We start from the raw sequence: 22866 nt of genomic DNA on the forward strand, positions 1-22866 counted from the left end.
CCTTTAACAAAAAAAGTCCAGGGTAAAAAAAAAAAAAAAAAGGCATTCTTCTTTCCTGTTGTTGTTTTTAAAATGATTCCACTAGTTTCTTCCTTTGGTGCCTGGTTGCTTCCTACACAATGGCTACTGTCCTCAAGAAATTCTTGTAGGGAGTTCAGCGATTTTTATGTCTCTCTGTCTTCCTTTGAACTGAATCAACTTGAATCATCCACTTATGAATGGAGGTTTGTTCCCAGAATAGCTGCTTTGCTCCAGCCATCCCAACTGAGCTGACACAGGCAGATTAATTAGGAAATTCACCTTTAGGCTTGGGGGTCCTTTACTTTAAAGAGCATGAAGGTCTCAGGAGGTTATAGGGTGAAATTTAACAGAAATATTTCCAGAAGCATACACTTCCCTCATAGATGCAAGCTGTGGCCAGTGATGAATCTGACTTATAAATATGTTCATATTAAAAGTAGAACCCAAAATACCTCTCTTGAAGGGGGAATATTCCTCTTATCTAATGCCTGTGTCTCTGCTTACATTTCAGGAAAGTTCGCTCAGGAGCCAATCCATATGCATGCAAGAAATGGAAAGTGATCTCAGAGAGAAAGGGTGGGAATCAGGTTGAAATTAAGCACCGGGTTGTTACTATTGCTGGGAAAACAAAGGTGAGCACATTTTCTTTTCTCTTGGCTGGGGATGACTAACCCTGTTCAGCAGTCCACATGCCTGGAAATACATCACTAGAGATGAGACTCTTTTCACCTGTTGTTAAACTCGGGGATCTACTCTCAGCTAGATGAGCAAGATCCTGCTGAAGCCAAGAGGTAGAGATAAGCACTTCCAGGTCCTTTGAACACTGATCCAAAGTGAATCTCCACTGCGGAATATAACTGACTTAGATTTCAATCACTGCCTTTTAGTGGTCTGAAGTTAGATGAGTTAATACTGCAAATTAACTTTAACAGATGTTGGAGAGACTGAAAAGCAGAAAAAATTGTGGGTGCAGCATTTTTTAACAAATATGCCTAAGTCCTCCTTCTTCCCGTTTCCTTTTACCTGATTTTTACACACTTAGGGACAAAAATGTAAACTTCAGACGGGGATTGTGCTTCTGCCATGCTGTGGATTTGTGCTTTGGAGGGATTTTTGGTTGTGCAGATATCTGCAGAGCCCTTTGCTGAGCTGTTGAGGTGGTTGGGCATTACTTTAGCACTGATGTGGTATGAAATTGCTTGATTGTTCTTTTTGTAGACTGTGAGCACCCTCGTGATTCAAGCAGCAAATGTATCTGCTTTGTACAGATGTATGGCCACCAACAGGGCTGGGTCGAGTGAGAGAGTGATCTCCTTCCATGTGACCAGTAAGTGCACCTGCCAAGGACAGCCATGTTAAATTAATGTTATTTTGTCTGTTTGCTAATGAAAGGCACTGCAGTGATCTTACCTGATTCCTGACCTCTATTAAATCCTATAATTCTTTTGGATTTTTAGGTTTACTTAAGGCTTTCTTTAGGCAGCCTTTAAAGTTGCCACTAATTTCAGCCAAGTGATTAGTTCTGCCAGCATCAGTGGAGTGGCAGGCCTGTGAAAGTGATGCAAGATGGGCACGGTTGTCCCAAGAGGGACAACTGTTGAACTTTGGCAGTCACTTAAAAGAGCAACGGAGAAATTATGGAAGCGTAACAAAATGAGTAAAGATTTACTGTAAGAGCTAAGGCTAAAATTTTCCAAACCAGTGACAAAGAGCTTCTGTCTCCTTTACAATCAGTCCCCATATTCATGTGCCAAAATTTTATTTTAATCCAAATCTAAAAATGAAGATAGTGCTGAGAATCATCTTTAGGTTGCTGTAATTTTCTACAGGAAGAGTGATTGAATTTGTTACACTGTCCTTCATTTGATCCATTTGAAATGTATCACTTTTAATGAGATTGTATTCCTTAGATAATTGATTAGTTGGCTGATTAATTTGATTGATCCTTTTCAGTCTTTGTTTCTTTTCCTTATTTTCAACCAGATAAGATGACAGAATCTGTATTTTCAATATGACTTTTCCAAGTTAATGTTAGCCACAAAATGCACATTCCAATAGGAACTTATTTTCCTTTTTTTAACTTTCAGGGGGTCTTGAAATTAATGTCCAGCCTCAGAATCAGCTGACAGAGAAGGATAACATGTCTCTGCAGTGCACAGCAGACAAGTTCACCTTTGAGAAGCTGTCATGGTACAAGCTCAGCGCTCACGTTTCGCAGACTCCCTTTGGAGGGCTGCCCATGCCTGTTTGCAAGAACCTCAATGCTCTGCAGAAGCTGAATGAGACAGTCTCAAATACCAATGGTGAAAACGTCACCTTGGAGCTCATCCTTCGCAACATCTCCCTCCAAGATGGAGGGGACTATGTTTGCATTGCTCAGGACAAAAAGGCTAAAACGCAGCACTGCCTGGTGAAGCACCTCACTGTTCAAGGTACAGGTCTCTTACTCTGAAGCAAAATGAGTGGTTCTGTATGAAAACAATTGCAGTAGTGGCAGTTTTTGGTATGTTCAGGCTTTTGCATGTGTTTGATTAATGGTGTGCTCGGTTTGTTAAATAGGTTTAAACCAGTTGATGTAACACGCTCTTCTGGGGTTTGTCCAGGCAGCAGGCACTGTTTCATTAATACCAGTGAGGAAACACTGTGCAAGGAGATGTGTTTGGCTTCTGCTGAAGTAATGTGTTTAGCTCAGTAACTTCTCTACTTTTCAGAACACATTTTTCTCTGTTGCTGTCTACACACATGTGTACTCGCAGCGTTAATGCTGCTGCTTTGTGTGACTGGCTCTCAAGTTTGGAGCAGTGCCTATAATTTAAAACTGCCATGAGTGATACTGGTATTCAGGCACAAGCAATGGAAGCTGATAGTCAGTCAGCTTTCCACACAAATGGTGATGAGTTTGCTTTGGGACCTAGACGTCTAGGTGTATTAGGCAGATTCAGGAAAATACTTAAGCGTGTTCATGGCCTGTCCTGAATGGACATTTAATGGACCAAGAGTGTCAAACCTCTCATAAGGACTCTGGACACAGAAATGCGAGGGAAGCAATTTCTCAACTACTCCCTCTTCCCTCAGCAGCCTGAGCAGTTTCAAATTAAATCATCTAAAGAGGTTGTATCAATACTGTTGGAATTTTCTTGGCTATTATAATTTTTTCATGTCATGTGGAAGTTGAACTATGATCTTAGCATGAACACTGTGGCTCTTGGTGTAATAAAAGGATTTGAGACTTTGTTACTGGGACATGAACTGCTACTATTGAAAAAAATGGATCTTTTTCTTAAGAAACAGTCATTTTACTGTATTTTCAAACCAACAGAGCCCATGGCACCCACACTTGTTGGAAATCTGGAAAATCAAACTACAAATATTGGGGAAACTATAGAAGTGTCATGTGCAGTGAATGGCATTCCTCCTCCAAGCATCATGTGGTTTAAAAATAACGAGACACTTGTGGAAGATTCAGGTGAGGATTGCTCATTCACTATTATCATTAAAAGGCTTTCTTTTGTGGGACTGACTGCTGATTTTCACCATGAAAAGTTTCATTTTGAATTCTTAACAAAAAGTGGCACAAAAATAGCAAAACTAAGAATCGTATTTTTTCCTAGGCATTGTTTTGAAAGATGGGAACAAAACACTGACCATCCGTCGAGTGAGGAAAGAAGATGGGGGGCTGTACACCTGCCTTGCATGCAATGTCCTCGGATGCAGCAAAGCAGAGGCTTTTTTTTCAGTGGAAGGTTGGTATTAGCTTCTTCCCAGATTGTGCATAAAATCTTTAGAATAACTGGAAGGAATATTTACTGGCTATCCTGATGGGAGATCTGAAAATATACTATTAAATTTGTGAAAAGTCCTGGCCATTCCTATCAAGCTGAAATTGGGTGCTGTCATAGCTGTTCAGGTTGATGCTTTTTTCTCCACTATGCTGCTTAGAGCTTTTCAACAAAAACTGGATCTCTCTTACATGTGGTTGCAAAGAAAACTCTGCCAATCTATATTACATGCAAACCCATACAAGAGAGCTACATAAACATGCAGATATCCTGGGGCATCTCTGTTGTCTAGGTAACATAATTGTCATACTATGTTTTTTAGCACAGTGTGTTGTACCTTTTAAATTTACATAATTGCTTTCACAGCATCTAAGGAAAATGTAGTGAAGACTTTTTGCAGTCTTTTGTGATTGCTGTCCCATTTCAGTGAAACAGGTAGTGATTTTGAGTTAGGGGACTCCAGCCTTGGTCCATCTGAAAGTGGCATTTGTGTGACCCATCTCTCACTTGTTCTAGTCCTATTGTGGCACACCAAAATACAAGTTGCAATGACAAACAATAATTGGTAGCAAGAGGTTAGTCTGCAGTGTGGGTAGCTGGGACAACAATGGACTTTCCACTCAGAGTTGCAACAAGAAGCCTCAAACTAAAAGCTCCTTGCTCTTGATATTAGTTCATTCGTTCATTCATTAGTACATTTGCATACTTTAGTCTCTGAGCCCTTCACACACCTCTGTCTTTAAAGGTTAGGGTGGTTGTCTGATCCATGCCATTAAGGTAATTAAAGCAATATCATGTTATTCTTGTAGGTCCCTTTAGGATATTTAGATATTGGGCAAAATGTTTAAATGTTTAGATGATGTCAATGTAGATTTCAGCTGATGTGGTAAATATGGCTGGGGCACATCTGTACGGTTTGAAATTTGTGTAGGACATACTGTTTCACTACAAAAAATTTATAGTGCAGCTCATGGGGGTCATGCAATGGAGTGTGCTGCTGTGTAGGAAGATCTCAGTGGTGCAAGGGATGAAGTACAGGAGCATGATGTGGCAAACAGGGGCTGAAGAGGAGACCTGCGTCTGTGCACTAGAAGGTGTTCAAATGGTATCTGCTGGCCACTATTTTACGGGAAAAGGAACATTGTAAATAAGACCTTATTATCATGTGTTCTTGTAGAACCACATTTTTCATGCCCCAGCTGAATGCTGTCAAGAGACAAGAGAGAGATTGTTCTCTAGGTCATTCTCACAGCTCTTTATTTTCTATATGATGAGGGTGGTTTTTTGGTTTCTAAAGAAAGAGTAATTACTTTTTGGTATTCTAAAACAATTATTTTTTTCCAAAATGTGGATTTTACTTTCTTACATTTTTTTATATTATATCTTTATATAAAGGTTCAGACACTGTCCTTGGAACAAAGTTGATGCTGAGAAATGTGATGGTGTGTAAAACAGCATGAAACTGTAATATTTCGACATAAACCCCCAAGCTTTTTGTTTTGTTTTGCTTTCGTTTCCTTGCTCCATGTTGCACTTTTAAAACGAACCTTCAGAACAAGGACCTCCATTCTTTACTTTAATGAATGAACAAAACAAATATGCTTCCAACTATCACTCAAATATTCATTTATTTCTTCCCAGGCGCTGAAGAGAAAACAAATCTGGAGCTCATTATCCTCGTTGGCACTGCAGTGATTGCCATGTTCTTCTGGTTGCTTCTTGTAATCATCCTCCGGACCGTTAAGCGGGTAATGAAAAAATTCTCATACCATCCTATCAGCACTGGTCTTGCATGACAAATGAGAGCTGACTTGAGGCCTTTTGTGTTGCTTCTTTCCATTGTTCTTAAATCAACAGACACATTTTTTCTCTCCATGCCATAACATTCTTGCCTGGAACCGGGGGCGCAGAAATTTGTTTTTAATTGAACGGGCCCTTGCAAGAGAAAAATGTTTCATCTGGTTCTGTTTATTAAAAAAAAAAAAAAAAAGGAAAAGAGGGAGACAGGAAAAAAAAAAGTGCAAGTAATTAACAATGATCACACTCATGATGACATGGTGTAGTGAAATGGTAGCCTGGCATTTCTGGGAACTAATGAAATACTCTAAAGCGAGAAAATGGCATTTTGCCTGCACGTTGCCAGCAAAAAACTGTGCAAATGCAACAAATACCATTTTCCAGGCCAATGGAGGGGACATGAAGACTGGCTACTTGTCAATCATCATGGATCCTGATGAAGTCCCCATAGACGAGCACTGTGAGCGGCTCCCATATGATGCCAGCAAGTGGGAGTTTCCCAGAGACCGGCTAAAGCTAGGTGAGTTTCACTGGCATGAGCCATTTAGTGTTACTGCAGCCAGCACTGTGCTAGGGGGTGTTTTGGGTCCTGGCTCACCACAGGACCACTCAGCTGCATGATCCCTGGCTGGGCTCTGTTCCCATTGGAAATGGTGCATCCTATCTACATTTTAAGTCCTCTTGTTAATTTCTGCTTCATGAACTCACTTTGGAGTAGCTGTTTTATTCTACGGCTTTTTCCTGCTGTGTTAAGCGAATATGTGTGTGTTCTCACTTCAAGGTAAACCTCTTGGACGTGGAGCTTTTGGCCAGGTCATAGAAGCAGATGCATTTGGGATTGACAAAACTGCTACCTGCAAAACAGTAGCAGTGAAAATGCTTAAAGGTAAAAATAATGACTAGAACTTCAACTTGAATATATACAATATAGGGATCTATAACCATTGTACCCATCGTTGTAAAAGTTAAGCTTAATGGCTGCTATCACGAAGCAATGATTAGCAAAAGTACATGTCTTTTCCTCATTGATAACTGGAGCAATGCAGCTGTGCTTTCCTAGCCACTGCTTTATAATTCTACTTAGGTTCAGAATGTAAAGTTGCTCCTGCAATCAATTTGCACGTGTCCCTTATGCATCCTTGTTGGAAGCTTTCTGCAAGTCTCAAGACAATGGCTTAGGCACGCTCCAAACTGAGCTGTAGTTTGGAATAGCTTTCTCCTCACTTTAAATCATATTATACTGCCTCATGCTTGCCACAGGAAAAATGAAATGTGTGGTTCCCAGACACATTGTTACTAAAGAAGATGTAATGGGGCCTCAGAATGAGGCTGCCAGCTGCTGGGGGCTGTATTCCACCCTGTGCTGTATTGGCATGGCTGACACAGCCTACCAGCCAACAAGGCTCCTCACTTGATGGGCTGGTTAAATTACCAGAGGAGAATGGGGAGGAGGGCAAAACCTTTCTGTCTGTGATGCTCCTGACCTGTGTTGCTTTACCTCTGCAGAAGGGGCAACCCATAGTGAGCACAGAGCACTTATGTCAGAGCTGAAGATACTCATTCATATTGGCCATCATCTCAATGTTGTCAATTTACTTGGAGCCTGCACAAAGCCAGGAGGTGAGTGACTTCTTAGTGGGTGAGAAGGTGCTAATGAAAACCCTATTTCTACCATTTCTGCTGCATTGACAATTGAAATTCAAAATCAAGGATTGGAAAGAGTAGTTCTTCCTAACGTACACACACACACACACACACACACACACACAAAAAAAAAAAAAAAAAAAAGTCTGATAAGAGGGAGCAGATCCAGAGATGGAATAAAGGTGAAGTAGGGTAGAATAAGGGCCATGCAGCTCCATTCTATTATTTTGCTTTTCTGTACTAGAGATCCATGTTTATGATGGGCAGCCCATATGTAACAGACTTCCAAACTGATACGAGATTTAACAAGTTACTCTTGCTCTTGTCACCAGCTACAGGGTGACTGCGAGTTGGGATTTCCCCTCTCTGTCTTTGGATGGGCTGTTGGTGCCTATGTGTGTGTGTGTAGGAGGGGAGATTGCAATTTGGAGTCCAGCTCTGGGTAGATGAATCTATTTCACTTTATAATCAGAGACAGATGTTTTGTTTAGCAAACCCAGTACTACAAACTAATTTGGAAGAAATTCAATGTAAAGTAACTCAGTAATAATTTTTCAGGGAAGCTGACTTGTTGGCTTACTGTGGGATGAAAATTTAATTTGTAAAGTTCCATGACAGAAGTCAGTAGTTGAAGGAAACATAATCCATAAATATTTATTTCCTTGATTATTCCATAATAAAATAGAGATGGCCAGTATGTGGAACCTAGGATGAAAATTTATCACCATAGCATATGCCTATATGAAATAAATTTGAACATGCAATACCATATTTAGATTGTACATTAAGGAATCTATGTCTGAAACCAAGTTTCCTGTTTTAAATGTTTAGTACTTTAATCACCTGTAGGAAAATGCATGGATAATCACATGTGTATTCTATTGCAGAGGTTAATTGCACTGAAGCGCTTTCAAATATTTATGCTGCATCCTTACAACATTAATTAATTTGGCTGTTATTGGTACTTCAAATATAAGCACACCACTATACTTTTTGACATATGAAATTAGGCCCATGATTTTCAAAATTATGTGCTTTGTTTTCTTCCTGTAAATGGCAGAAAAATGAATAATTTTGATGCGTTGATTAGATTTTTTTTTAAATTACTCATATTTAAAAGAAACCCTTTGGTTATTGGAATGCTCTTTGAACTGTATGCATTTCTAGCCGGAATTTATGCTGTGAGGTATAAATGGTCTATAAATGGTCTTTATGTGTTGTACAGGGCCACTCATGGTGATTGTGGAATATTGCAAGTTTGGAAATCTGTCCGCTTACCTACGGAGCAAGAGGAGTGAATTTATCCCGTACAAGGTAAGGAGTCAAGGTTGACAGTGAAATGTTTGGTTTGCTGGGTTTTTTCCACACGCAATGTTTCTTTTTCTAGTGCAGACTGAAGCGGCAGTCCTTGGGGACACTGAATGTCTTAGCACTTCTCATGGGAATGAGAGATGGCAAAGACATCAGAGGTCATTTAGTCTTTCCCCTGGCCCCTGCAATGTAGTTGTTTTGTTATTGTTAGCTTAAAATGTGCAAAGGAACTGGGCTTCCACTATTTCCTTTGGCAGACTGTTCTACACTTGGCTGTATCTTTCAGGAAGTTTTTTCTGATTATCAGCCTGAATTTTTTCCTTTCTTAGTTAAGCTCCAGACCACCTTAAATAACTGCACTCCTTGCTTAGTGTATATATCCATCAGATGTCCATAGGTATCTGCTGTCACATGATTATCTGTTCTAGTGTCCCCTTGGCTCATTGCTGAATGAGGCTACACGTTTGTTCTGCTGTAAATAGTTTTGTAAAATTGGTGTAGCTCATGAGTTTACATTCAGCTTTTCACCTCCTGAGTCCTTGCAAAAAGGAGCCCATAACAGCACCCTGATTTGACAGAAGTGGGAAGATGGAGACTGGCATTTTCAAACTCATTTCTGGGCACCTCTGAGAGAAGTCTTATTTATGGAGAGCATCCATCTGGAGGATCCATGCTCTCTGAGGGTCAGATTGATGTATGAAGAACTTGGCTGTGTGCACCCAGCACTCAGGAACACCCTGGGGACCTACCCTTTTCCACCCACAGCCAAGAGGGAGGCCCCTGGGCTGTACTCTGCCGTGTTGGTAGACTTGAGCCTTCCTGCAGCTGCTGTGTTTGGATCAGAGCTTCTTCCCACTGCTTGTTGGCTCTCCAGGGGGTTATTTTTCTTTTTCCTTGGAGACATTGTTTACTATATTGCATTGGCAAAGGCAACACGCTGCATCTTCTTGTGAGGTAAAAAGATAAACAAGTATCTTGAGAGGCCTTGAAGTAAGAGACGGGGTTTCATGGGAGTGCTGACCCTTGCTTACATAAGCAGTGGGAATGGGATTTGGCAGTGTTAAAAACCAGCCCTGCCAGGGAAAACATCACCAAACCAAAGCAGGAGAAAATGGAAATATTTTGGAGGATACCTGTGTGCCTGGATTCCACCCTAGAGGCTTGCAGTGCCTTAGGGGAAGAAGGAAGTAAGTCAAATTTTGATGGCTGTTAGGGTTTTGGCCAAGCTGGAGGTTTAGCAGAAGGGCCTTTGCAGCAGCAGGAGGTAAAGCCATAGCAGTACAGAGAGGCTGGAGTGTACAAGAGGGTTTTTCACAAGTGGGGGGCACCAGGGGCTGAGGGCACCAGCTCCTCAGTGTGCATTTAGTCACCTGCATGTGGAGGTGCTGCTGGGGTTTGGCTGGGAGGTTGTGAAAGCAGGAGAAAGTTGTGCTGTGGAGTGGCAGAAGGTGCTCCAGCCGGTGAGCCTGCCATGGCCATGGGTTGGGTTTTGTTGGTACCATCAGTGCACCAGCCCAGTGCCCTGACCTGGGCTGGCTTGGAGCAGAGCAGCTGACCATGCCTTCACTGGGTTGCTCTCCCTGCCTTCCCCAGCGACCTCGGCACAGACCATAGGGAGCCTTACTGCCTCTCCAGCAGCACCTTCTGGTGTGCTTTCAGCTTCTGATTTTTCTCACCCTCCTCTCATATTTCTAGACCAAATGTGCCAGATTTAGGCAGGGGAAGGAGAACTACGTTGGTGATGTCTCTTCTGACCTGAAGCAACGGCTGGACAGCATCACGAGCAGCCAGAGCTCAGCAAGCTCTGGCTTTGTGGAGGAGCGGTCCCTAAGTGACGTGGAAGAGGAGGATGGTAGGATACATCTTCTTCTGGTGTTGGAGCTTGTGTCAGTGGGGCTGATGAGGGACACTGGGGACTGTGTGATTTCTGAAGCTCTCTCAAAACTGTGTTGGGGGGTATTCTCTGGATGACCAAAGGTCCTGAGTATGGATTATCTAGATCAGCGTCCGAAACCCCTCAGCCCAACCCCAGATAATGGCCTTTGTGAATCTATTTTTAGTGTGACGTTTTTGGAGATATGTCTATTTAAAACCTCAGTATTTTCAGGGGAAATCGCAGAGTATGAACTCTGAAGGCAGTGCAGAGAGGGATGCACCAACATGCCAGCTGAATTTCCTTAATGTCTACCCAAAAGTTAAATACTGTGAAATGCTATTTGATTTGCTGCTTATTAGCAGAGAGCTTGCTTTGCCTTCCCTCGGCCCAGGTGGTCTGTCAGGAACAGGAAGCCTGAATTATCCACTCATTCAAAGCCTCCCCAGGATGCACATATCCTCTGCAGTGGTTTCACTGATGCATTTGCCATGTTCTCCTTTGGCAGATGCAGCATGAAATACTCACTGCTGCCATTTCAGAGGCTGCTAATTTCACCTTGGGGTGAGATCAGACTGGTTGTGAGGAAACCTCTACTTCCTGTACCTCTACTGCTACTAAAAATCATTTAGTGCAAAGAATACATCAGTTATGTGAACAGGGAGAATGATCTTGCAGTTTCAATCCAATCTAATAGGTAATGTCAAACATGCACTTCATGCATTTCCACACCATCTTGGTCCCTTTCCAGTAGTCCCTGGTGTAAACATTGACCCTCTGAGCTGGGGCATTACATGAAGTATGAAGACCTGAAGGAGCACTTCTGGTGAAGGTTTTAGCCACCAGTGTTGTAGTTCTTGGTAGATGTCTGCTTAAATCAAAAGCTGAACAAAGTCACAGAGTTGTTTATCTCAGCAGGAGCTAAATGCCTAGGTATCTTTGGATATTTGAATACGTTATTCCTCTAGGTCACCAGATGATGAGGTTAGGATTCTTCTACATTAAATTAGCAGGGCTTCTTGACAAATCAAAGTCTTTCTCCCTATGGCATATTTTTTTCCTCATAAGGACTAGGTGGGGCCTCCCTCTCCTTGGTTTCTAAATTCATCTGCTGAAACCAGAGAAAGCTTTACTGTCCTAGGAATCTGTGAGCTGAATTTCAGTTGTTTTTCTTTTGGGATTGTTTTGCAAATCTTTCCTCTGGAAATAAGCAGGAGGCCTAGTGTATAACCCGTCGTCTCAAAGTTTATTTTGCACAAGACTAGTTTGATGTAAAACGGGTTGCTAGTGATAATTATATAGCTAAAAGAAAAGTGCTTGATTTGCTCTTCCAGTCCAGTGTGGCATAAGGTTCAGATGGACTTTTACCAAACAAGCAGTTATTGGTGAAAACAGTGACAAAGGGCATGTTTGACTGTCATCTGATTCTTTGCAGCTGGTCCTGAAGACCTTTGCAAGAACCCTTTGACCATGGAGGACCTCATCTGTTATAGCTTCCAGGTGGCAAGAGGAATGGAGTTCTTGGCTTCACGCAAAGTAAGGAACTTCTCAGGAAGAGTGGCATGTTATTTATTTGACTGCAGGAAGTAATGCTGTAGATCTATAGAAGGAAACAGCATGTTCATCTTTGGACTGGCAGTCAGCCCCAACATTTTCTTTTTGCTCTAAGACATACCCAAATCATTAATACTACAGAGTGAAACAGCCCATGCATTTATTGACACAAATGTTAGTGATCTGTGTAAGGTTTATGGGCCACCAGTTCATAGAGGAATGGTTAAGTAGTTGGAGGAGGGGAACTGACTTAAAAGGACAATTGAAGGAGTTAGGGACAAATCCCTGGTAAGAGGAGCTAAAAAAGAGTAAAGGATTTTGCTCTGAGGAGGTTGGTTGTACCTTGTGCACTGGGATTGGAAGGGCAATGTGAGGAGAGACAATACTCAGCTATGAAACTTGTAGGGATGACTCCTTGGAGAATCTCTTGCCAAGGACACCCTGGCAGTCAACAGCACCTCACCTGCATTTTCTCCTTCTAGAAGTATTTTTCTGTGGTTTGAGTCTGAATATGTTGTGTACATGTTTCAAAGGATGACCATTCCAGCAAGAATGAGGAATTGTCTGCAGCTGTATAGAAACGAAAAACACATAGAAATGAGAATAGAAAATAGAAGCAGGATATACAACACTGCTCTAGAGTGCTGGCTAGGTGTTCAAGAGCAGACTTCAGAGTCTTTTTCTAAAAACATACTTTTGTCTGCCTCTCAAATACATCCCGATTGATGTGCAAATGTAAAAATACCCACTCCCAGAATCTGCAGTTTCAATCCATAGTAGAAGCAAATCTGAAGCCACTTTCAGACCCTGATTTTTTTTTTTTTTTTACTTCAGGCTATTGGGGCTTGAGTTCTGAAGTGTTTGGGTTGCTAACTAAGCTGCTGTTCTGCATATGTAGAGATGTGGACTTCTTTCTCTGTAGTAAAGATTAGTTTGTGTTGGAATCAAGTCAGCATTTTAGTATGGTGTTTTTCAGAGAAATAGTGGAGTACACAGATTTGAGTGAACCTAAGTAAATCTAAAGGTAATCAGATCTGAACCTGTTTTGTGTTAGCTTCTTAGGATAATTAATTAGCTAACTTCAAAGGCCCTCTCTGCACAGTGGATAAACAGACGTATGTTTGGACTTGGGAACATAAGTCTCCCTGAGCCAAATCAGTTGTGACCATCAAAAGAGCACTTAAAATCAGCAACTGTTGATGCTGAGGTTTCTTTTTCTTAAAAGGTTCTAAGAATTATCTGGCCTTTGAGGGTAGGAGAGCACATATGTGAAAGAAATCAGCCCTGTGGACAGAGCTGTGACGACAGGCAGCACATGAAGTTGTTTACTTCTCTTTGCAGTGCATCCACAGGGACCTGGCTGCTCGTAATATCCTCTTGTCAGACAATAACGTGGTCAAAATCTGTGATTTTGGCTTGGCTCGAGACATCTACAAAGACCCAGATTACGTCAGGAAAGGAGATGTAAGTTTCAGATTATCTGTTTGATAGAGAATTAAGATGAAATCAGAACTTCTTTTTTCTTTTTTTCCTTTAAAGAGATTTTTGGAAATTCAGTGTTTTACTAAATTGTGATACCATTTTGTTTATGGAAATGCTTTTAGGCCAGACTACCCCTAAAATGGATGGCACCGGAAACCATTTTTGATAGAGTATATACCATTCAGAGTGATGTTTGGTCCTTTGGAGTTCTGCTGTGGGAAATATTTTCATTAGGTGAGTCACTTTAATTTTACTGAGCCATCTCTAAACAAAAGAGTCTGAAGAAAGCAGTTGAAGTGTTCCTGGAACATCTGTAGCATTTTCTTTTTACTTCTTGAAAAATTCCTGTATATTTTCTCCATCAAAATAAAATACTCAAATTTTCTTTGAAATGCAAATGTAGGAACATAGGCTTGAAATGCTTCTTCATACAATTTCAATATGTGATGATGTGCCTCATTTACTCACTCAGTTGCTGTTTCCATCATAAATATAAATTGTTTACATATCCAAATACACCAAATTGTCTTATTAACACAAACCATAGTAAGTTATTTGCTTGAAAATTAATCCCAAAATTTAAAGAGTCTAATGCATTAAAATTACTGTTTGCTTTCATTTTAGGCGCATCACCGTACCCTGGAGTGAAAATTGATGAGGAATTTTGCAGAAGACTGAAAGAAGGAACGAGAATGAGAGCACCAGACTATACAACACCAGAAATGTGAGAAACTCTTTTTCCATCTGCCCACATTTAGTCCACACCACTAGCAGGTGCAGGAGCGAGCAATGGGTGCTGTTTTCTTCATGCTGGTGTTTTAATTGGTTTTGTCATTCCAGATACCAAACAATGTTGGATTGCTGGCATGGAGATCCTAAGCAGAGACCAACTTTTTCAGAGCTAGTGGAGCACCTGGGGAATTTACTGCAAGCCAATGTCCGTCAGGTACGTGACCTGTATTCTCTGGTGGCTAAAACCACTGGCTGGATGTGTCCTGTCCTGCCAGCCATCACAGCATTCCATAGCTGGTTACTGTCTGCTGGAGCTGTCAGGGAGCCTGGGCTTCTTCTGCTGCCCCCATTAATGACCAGCAGTTGGGTCTCTGACTAGCAGAGAGTGACTCGTGGTGTAAAGATCCCAGAGGTTGTGTTGTGGTAACCAAAAGCCATTCTGCCCTGCCAGCAAAGCTTCCCATGGCACTGCTGCTGTCTTTGCTGGGGAGTTGTTGGCACAGGCTCCGTTGCCTGCTCTGCTGCTGATCTCTCTGCACGCTGCAGATGCATTCCAGCAGGTAGCTCCTGTTGATCTTACTGTGCCAAAGATGGTTATCTTTGTGTCTGTGAGGGTGTGGGCTGCAGTGCTTTTAATGGCTCTCCTGGAAAACAGGGATACAAGAACTTCACTGCCTGTGAGCAGCTCCATGCAAATTAGTGTAGTAAGGCATGACCTGTGTGCAAGCACTGCAGTAAGAGAGCCCGCCACGACCAGGTGGGGACATGGGCCTCCCTTCCAAGCTCTCCATCTTGTGGCTTCCTCTTCAGTTACTACGGAAGTGGACAAGGCCAGGGCTATAGATGTGGGCCCATGAAATGAAGGAGGATGGATCTGGCTGTGTGCTCCATATTAGACAGACTCTCCCTTTGTAACCTCTCGGTGATAATGGGAATTACACTGCCCTTCTAAACTGTCAGGTTCATTTTCTTTGTTTGAGATTCAAGCATTAATGAGGTATAATTTTATTTTTTCAAAGACAACAATAAAAAGTCCAGTTTATACATTATGTTACATATATTATATAAAATTTTATTTTTAAAAAAATTAAAACTACTTGGAAGTGGTTCTTATTAAACTTTCTTCTTTTAATGTAGCTGCTCCTGCAAAGGTGGCATAATGTTCATAGTTTAATAAAAACACCCACCCTGTTGGGCTGATGCATTCTCCAAGTACATGCATGTATCTGTTTATGTCTGTGAGTCTCTGCAGCCTATTTAATTTTTGTGTTTTTTCACTGAATTCTACAGGATGGTAAAGACTACGTTGTCCTTCCTTTGTCAGTATCATTGAATATGGAAGAGGATTCGGGTCTCTCTCTCCCAACTTCACCTGCTTCCTGTAGGGAGGAAGAGGAAGTCTGTGATCCTAAATTCCATTATGACAACACAGCAGGAATTAGGTATTTTATATGGTGGACATCCTACTGGGGCCTCTGGGAAGGTTTTGTTCATGCTGGGGGAAGGGAAAATGAAAGGAAGAGACTTCAGCTGCCTGGTCCATATTTAACCTTCTCCATAGGGATAAGAAGGAATTTGTAAAGCTTTTGTAGGCAACAGCTAGTTTCTTACCGTCCCAATTAGTGATTTTCTTATTTATTTTTATTGTTGCTACCCTTTCAAGACTTGGTATTCTCATTCAAAAACAAACAAAAAAAAGCAAAACCCATGAAAATATCTGTTGTTTGTTTTTAAAGAACCAGAACATACAGAAGGTTTTACTGGTCCAATTCAGTTGGGTTCACAGTGTTCTTGTGTTGCAGCTGCCAAGACCATTAATGATGATAGAGCTGTCATTAATAACCTCTCTGGCATTTTTCCTCCTGAAGTGAAACATTGGAAAACACCTCATGAATAAATATCCAAGAGAAATGTGACATAAATAATGTTGTCACTGGTTTTTGTCCACTGCTTCCTTCTGGTGGGCTCGTAGGGCATCCTCAATGGTAGATGCTCTTGGGTATCGTGGCAGAGGTGACTTTCCAGTAAGGAGTTTGTACTAATCCACTTCAGGGGCTTATGTTGGACCCTTTGAGGCATGTGATGTAAGAGAGAAAGGCATTTTCTCATCCAATGCAGCCACTGAGATGCTGGGAGCCCTGAATTTTTCAAAGCAATCTCAGAAGAAGGAGGGTAGAAAGAGCAATGTGACCACCAGGGTAGAGACAGACTCCGTTTGCAGGTTTCATGTGGTTTCCTTGAAGCAGAGACCTCTGCCTCACTGCTTGTATTAGAACCACAGATGGAGCTCCCAATGATTTGGGGTAGAGCAGGATAACATTTTTATATCTTCCTAGAAAAGACTATGTAGGCACAATGCATTTCACTCTTCAGGTGAACTTATGGTCCTGCAGCTGAACTCTCAACCCCATGTTTCAGTAGTGGGGCAGTTCAAACTATACATGTTTAAAAGAAAAAAAAGCATGATTTAGCACTGAAACCATCACGCTCATTTTCCACTTTTAATACTTCCTATATGGCTTTTCTTGTCCCCATTTCCTGTTATAAACAGAAGTAAAAGCACTCTGTCAACATTCTAGGGAGACTTTGAATCTCTTTTTCTCTCATCTTACAATTTGACAGGATTGTGAAAGCACTTGTGGCAACCATGCTAGGAGAGGCAAAGTGAGGAGGTTAAGTCATGCTTAGGGGATTTATTCTTATGTTCTGGTAGCTGATAATGATTTTGTAGACATGGATCTTGCTATGCCAGTAGTAGGAAAGATTGATCTGTTCAGAGATGTCTTTTTCAATCTTCCCAAAAGTACTAACTATGAAAAATGTAATCTCTAAATCAAAGCTAGAGGAGGATAGCAAGCACAGGGGAAACATGGAGAATATTAAAGAATGCTTAGATTGTTGATATAAATAAAATCAGCAGGACCTCCTAACAACTGCTCTATTTGGCATAGGAAAGAGATATGCGATTTCTGAACCTTGAAAGATTGTCATTAAAAACAGTCAGGTGAGGTAGAGAAGAGTCAGTGTAAATATAATGCCTACTCTTGGAAAGAACAGAAAAAGTGTAATTCTGCAATCAGTTTAATTTGAATTCTAGAAACAATCCTGGAATAAATGTTCAGATAAATAATGATAAATGCCTACAGGAAAACAAATTAACTACAAATGGCCAGCATGGAATTGTCAAGAACAAATCAAGTCACAATAATCTAAGTTTCATTTTTAGGGAGAATAGTCGACCCGGATGATAGCAGAGAAGATGCATTTTGATGCATCTACAGCACCCCTTGTAGGCTGGCTCTTGTCTGGGCTGAGCAGAGGTGGGTCTCCCATACCTGGGAGGTCATTGGGATCAAGAGGCTGGGCTTCTCAGCCCTCACCACTCTGGAAAACTGGCTGTGCAGTTCTATGCCTCTGTGTGTGTTTAATGCAGGCACGCGGGGAGCTTCCAAACACAGAAGGCAAGTTGTGGAATGAACTTCTAGTTGTGCAAGATGAGGGTGTCCAGGAGGCTTCATGGACTAGATTGTCCATTTGGTGGTTTGGTCCTGGAAGTGTTGGGTGGGAAATAGATTATACCACTGCAAAGGAGCAGAAGACATGGCCAGTGCAGAGAGCTTGAAAGAACTGGTTTTGTTAAGTTTAGGAAGAGAAAATGGAGAGGGAATATAGCAACCATTTTCAGTATATAAAAATTTGCTCCAAAGAGTGTGTTAAATAATTGTTCTGTGTCCCCAGCATTAGGACAAATTTTATTTGAGCAAATACTTGGGTTTAATATTTGAAAAATGTTCTGAATTGTGATTGAGTACATGAGCAGGCTACTCGAGGAACTTGTAAAATCCCCACCAATTCAAATAAATGTCTGTTGGAGATAAGCAGGATTCAGCATAGCTAGAATGGGAAAAGTGGGGAATAATGCTCTAAATTGTCTCCAGCTTTGCACTTCAAGTGAATGGAGGTTACTCTACTAACTCCATGGCTTTTCCTTCATTAGCTGTTAAGAACATAAATTTGCCCCGTTTAACTGGGACACTATCCATTTCATTCCATTTTCACTTAGGCAGAAAGCTGAGGGTGCTGTTTTGTTTGCTGTGTTAGTATCTCCATGAAAGTCAATTTTATTTTTTTGTCCAATATTTTTTGTGGATGTCATCCTGAACCAGAGGGCTTCTTTTGGAGAAGAGCCTTCAAGAGAGATTTATCACTCCCTGTCCTGATCCCCACAGCTTAAGGGCAGCAGTGTGCTGAGTCTGCTGTTGTTGTCCTAGGTCCAGCCAGGGGTCTCAGAAGTGCAGTCCAAAGAACGAGACACACGTCTGTGCTCCAGGCTTCTCTGTTTATTATAGTTCTAAGCAAAGCTTGCAGGAAGTTAAGCCCTCCAGTGTAAATGAGGAAAGAAGCTGTTTTCTCAAAGCCATTTCTTAGAATTTGCTCAGAGATCAATATTGTCAGGAGCAAAAGGTCAGAAATATGCCACTTTCTAGGCTGTTCATCCCTTTCAATAAATAGATATTTTGAAGTTTGCATAATATGTTTTGACAAAAGGATTAACTTCTCTGAAGAGAGATAAAAGGATTCTGATATCATTGTGCTGTTTGCAGCCAAGTTGTGGATAGTGGACACAAACTTTTTTTGTTTTGTTTTCTTTGCAGTCAGTACCGACAAGGTAGCAAGAGAAAAAGCCGCCCCGCGAGCGTGAAAACATTTGAAGATGTCCCATTGGTAACCACTGTAAAAGTTGTTCAGGAGGTGAGTTTGTCTATTTATACATACTTTCCTTCTGTTGACACTTTTGTTTTGGTGATTTTAATCTTTTTCCATCTAATGCATTTCCCATATCTTTGCAGGAAAACCAGACAGATAGTGGGATGGTTCTTGCATCTGAAGAGCTGAAGGCATTGGAAGAGAGTGAAAAACAAGTGAAATTGCCCTTTAGGTAAGGCTTGGGCTGCACATAGAATTGAATTTGACCTTTTACTGCAGTATGTCAGAAGACTGATTGGTTTCTAAAATTGTTTGGAAGAAAAAAAATCTTTTCTTAAAGTATCTTCAAAAACAGAAAGCAAAATTGTGCCCAATATGCCTGGTCATCTGCTTTTGGTATTAGGAGAGGGGAGGTAATGCAGCTTTTGGAAGCCTCAGTCAGCACCCAGAAAGGACTTGTATTTCTCAGCTGCAATAGCATCAACCATCCCTCGAAGGTACTGAGCTGGTGCACACAACTAAGCATGTGAGCTTAGTCTGAACTGATGAACAGCTCTTGGTTTTGGTTTGCTTTTGGTTTTGGTTTTTGTTTTTTTTTTGGGTTTTTTTTTCCCCCCTAATAGCTGGGACTCAAGTTTTCAGGATGTACCTGGGTGTATTTTCAGAACATTATACCGGAGTTTCATTGTGCAGTTCACAGGAAGCACAGTGGCACTCATGGAGCTGAAACCTCATGTATGCCCTCTGAGAGCTTCTTAGGAATTATTTTTTTCCAGAACAACTTCAGTGCAGATGAAGATATACTGCAGTTAAAATTGCACCACACTGAAGTAAAGCTTCTAAAAGCTTTTTCTCCATTTCATCTGCAGTCGCAATCTAACTCCTTGAATCGTCATAAAATTAAACATCTTTTTCATGCATTAGTGAAGTTAGGGCATATGAAAAGGTCTTTCCTTATAATCAAATGCATGTTTAAAAAGGCTTGAAGCCAGGTTTAAGTACAGCCTTTTGCTTTGGTTGTTGCTGTGATGGAAAGCAGCTGCCATCCAGCGTCGCCCACCTGCCCTCCAGAGGACACAGCTCTCTCAGCCCTGTTTCTGGTTGTTTTTTGCAGCACGCTGGTGCCCAGCAAGAGTAACGAGTCCGTCATGTCCGAGGCCTCCAACCAGACGAGTGGGTACCAGTCGGGATACCACTCGGATGACATGGACACCACCGTCTACTCCAGCGAGGAGACCGAGCTCTTGTGTGCGCAGGAGGCTTCGCCCCCGCTCTGCCGCGCTCACGGGCTCCCCTACGAGAGCCCCGCGCCGCTCTAGGCTGAAGCTGGCAGCTCCAGCTCCCCCTGGGATGTGCCTTCATTGCCTGGGCTGGTGGTATTCAGGTTTGATGTATTGAAAGATGGCATCCATGGGACTAAGAAGAGACACTTATTTTTCCTGAAGATGATGCCGAAGCATCTGGCAGCAAAAGTGTGCCGTGCCAGGCCGGGGCTCTTTCCTCAAGAGACACTGGTGGCTGAGGGTGCAGAGCCCTGGCTGTGGTGTGTGGGCTGTGCCAACCCCATGGCACAGGCTGAGCCTGGTGATGTCAAGCATCTGCCTGATGCAGGCGGCGTCACGGCATTCGACTTAACTGTTCCTACTTGTACGAAATAATGGCACATCCCTGCTTTTGTGGGGCTTTTTTTGTTTGTTTTTCCCCTTGTGGCTGGACTCCAGGAAGGAAACAGCACGGCACTGGCTTCTTGTTTCTCAGAGTTATTCCTTGCTTGTACCTTCACAAACAAAAAAAGGAACCTCCAGCTCAAGGCTCTGGCACTCTGACGGCCTGAGACTAAACATAGGCTGGGCTAAATATAGGTGGGGGTGATGGTCTCTGTCCTTGGCAGAGGAAAAAGGCTGCTGTTCAAGTCCTCATGAGTTACATTTTCTCTGTGAAGTTGGTTAGTAGGGAGAAGGCAGAGCACTGAGCCAAGTGATGGGACTCGAGTAGCAGGGCCATGCCTGACCTCTGAGGATGGCTCTGCTCCCCTTTTATCCCCAGCACCCTCACTCATGCCAGCTGCCTACCTGCTTCTGAGCTGCCTGAAACTGCTGCAGAAAATGCTCCCCTCCCCCCAGATCCCCACTCGGGCAGCCTCTGCAACAGGTAGAAAAGGCAATGTCGTTCACCCTAGGACCACAGGAAGCACTGTGGTTCTGGTGGGGCATCCTGAGGGCACCCTGCCTTCTCATCTCATTCCCCCTCCCTCAGATTTAAGTCTGACTTTTTCACTTTGAAAACTCAAAGTCTGTTTTGCAGTGGCAGAGATCTCAGTTTATGTAGCCTTGGGAATCCGTGACTGGTTTCATGGCAGCTCTGATTTTCTCCGAGTGATGAAATTGTGCCTAATTGTTGGACAACTTCTTACCTGTGCTCTTGTAGTCCCAGAACTCTACTGATAGACACAATGAGAACTACAAGATTTTAAAATGTAAAGCTATTTCTACTGAGTTCTTTTTGTATTTTTATAAGTATTTTTTTGTTTGTACTTGCTATAATGTCAAATGCTGGGAACCATGAATATAAGGCATATACAGTATTTATAGCCTCTTTATGTAGAAATAAATGTAATATATTAAAATATAAATATATATTATATAACAGATATTTTACTATTCACATTTTGTATCTGTGTTCTGTAGCATTTCAAAGGTCACAAAATTTTTTAATAGCTAAAACTTTTCACTTTATTAAAAGGGACTGGAAATTTAGAGCTAGGGGATACAAGTAGATTTGTTTTCTTTTGTTATATCTTTTGACAGGGAATGTATTCTAAAGTAATTTAGTATATTCTAAAGTACTTCTTGTTTCAAGTCTACGAACGTGTAGTAGGCACGTGTAGTTAAGAAACTTCAGTGATTTTTTAGCAGTTGGCAATAAATACCTTTAGAGAAATGGCCAGAGGAAGAGGCTGCTTGTACGAGATGAATCTTCTCTGAATGAGTTTATGATGTTCCTTTGGGGATGGTTGATCTAATTGTGTTGTGGCTTTTGCCTGGGGAGTGGCATTTTCCCTTAAAGCCTTATTCATCTTTTCCCACTTTTGTTTCTCCTAGCTCACTTCTCACAGACTAAATGTTGTCCCTGCTCTTGTGCAGTGAAGTCTTCCTTTATTTTAAACCTATACTTAAAGCTCCTTCCTATTCGCTTTGTTGTCCAATTTTTGACTTTCTCTTCTGCACTGTGTAGGTCTTTGTTCTGAGGGCAAGGCTGTCCACTGCTAGGGACATCCCAGCTTATGCTAAAAAACAGTGCAAGGGAAGTTAAGCCACAAACTGCAGACTTTAATTCACCTTCTCTTTATTGCAGTTTGAAATGAGACAGGCTAGTGCCTAGTGAGGATATTTGCCTAGGAAGTGAGAGATCTCGCTGCTAAATTCTTCTCAGGCTGAACATGGGACTAATGCTCTCTACACATTATGTGCATTGCCCAAGTGCAAGGCTATGAGATGTCAAGCTGTAAATGTTTCTCCCCCTAAATGTAAAGCATTTTATAGCCAGGAAATCAGGAGCAGGGAGGTCAGACAGAAAAAAAAGGAAGACGCTTCCTAGGTCATGCATCAGGCCTTCTAGGAAGGATTTCACATATATTTGACATTTGCCTTGCTTCCCAGGCAAGAGTCTAGCCAGCAGAGTATTCTCAACAGACAGTGCTACATCCTTTAACATCCCCCCTCTGCAATATTTTTCAATGTCTTTAATGAAAGTGCTCTTCTATGTATTATTACACAATGGACATGGAATACTGACACTGGCCGGACCTTGACGAGCCATGTGTTGGAGAGTCCTGACGCTGAGGTGGAGAGGAAGAAGTGTCATTGATATCCATCTGCCCTAGACCTGCATTCCTCAAGGTTTGGGATGTTCAATTTAAACATATCCTTTTGTAGTTTTTTTTCGCTCTCCAGCTTGGTGTAACAC

General features: G+C 41.8%; 1 protein-coding gene across 1 annotated transcript in view; it reads left to right on the plus strand.

The window, feature by feature from the left end:
• KDR (kinase insert domain receptor) overlaps positions 1-21840 on the plus strand; it is a 30718-nt gene extending 8878 nt beyond the window's left edge. Inside the window, exons 11-30 of the mRNA XM_059844814.1 lie at positions 533-653; positions 1240-1348; positions 2109-2453; positions 3341-3487; positions 3633-3764; positions 5442-5548; positions 5982-6117; positions 6379-6483; positions 7104-7217; positions 8467-8555; positions 10248-10404; positions 11861-11961; positions 13321-13443; positions 13584-13695; positions 14086-14185; positions 14302-14407; positions 15484-15635; positions 18849-18945; positions 19044-19132; positions 20015-21840. Of these exons, the coding sequence (XP_059700797.1) occupies positions 533-653; positions 1240-1348; positions 2109-2453; positions 3341-3487; positions 3633-3764; positions 5442-5548; positions 5982-6117; positions 6379-6483; positions 7104-7217; positions 8467-8555; positions 10248-10404; positions 11861-11961; positions 13321-13443; positions 13584-13695; positions 14086-14185; positions 14302-14407; positions 15484-15635; positions 18849-18945; positions 19044-19132; positions 20015-20219 (2647 nt within the window). The 3' untranslated portion in view covers positions 20220-21840. The remainder of the gene's footprint in view (positions 1-532; positions 654-1239; positions 1349-2108; positions 2454-3340; positions 3488-3632; positions 3765-5441; positions 5549-5981; positions 6118-6378; positions 6484-7103; positions 7218-8466; positions 8556-10247; positions 10405-11860; positions 11962-13320; positions 13444-13583; positions 13696-14085; positions 14186-14301; positions 14408-15483; positions 15636-18848; positions 18946-19043; positions 19133-20014) is intronic.
• The last annotated feature ends 1026 nt before the right edge of the window (positions 21841-22866 follow it).

Source organism: Haemorhous mexicanus, chromosome 4 (genome assembly GCF_027477595.1).
Source record: "Haemorhous mexicanus isolate bHaeMex1 chromosome 4, bHaeMex1.pri, whole genome shotgun sequence".
NCBI lineage: Eukaryota > Metazoa > Chordata > Aves > Passeriformes > Fringillidae > Haemorhous > Haemorhous mexicanus.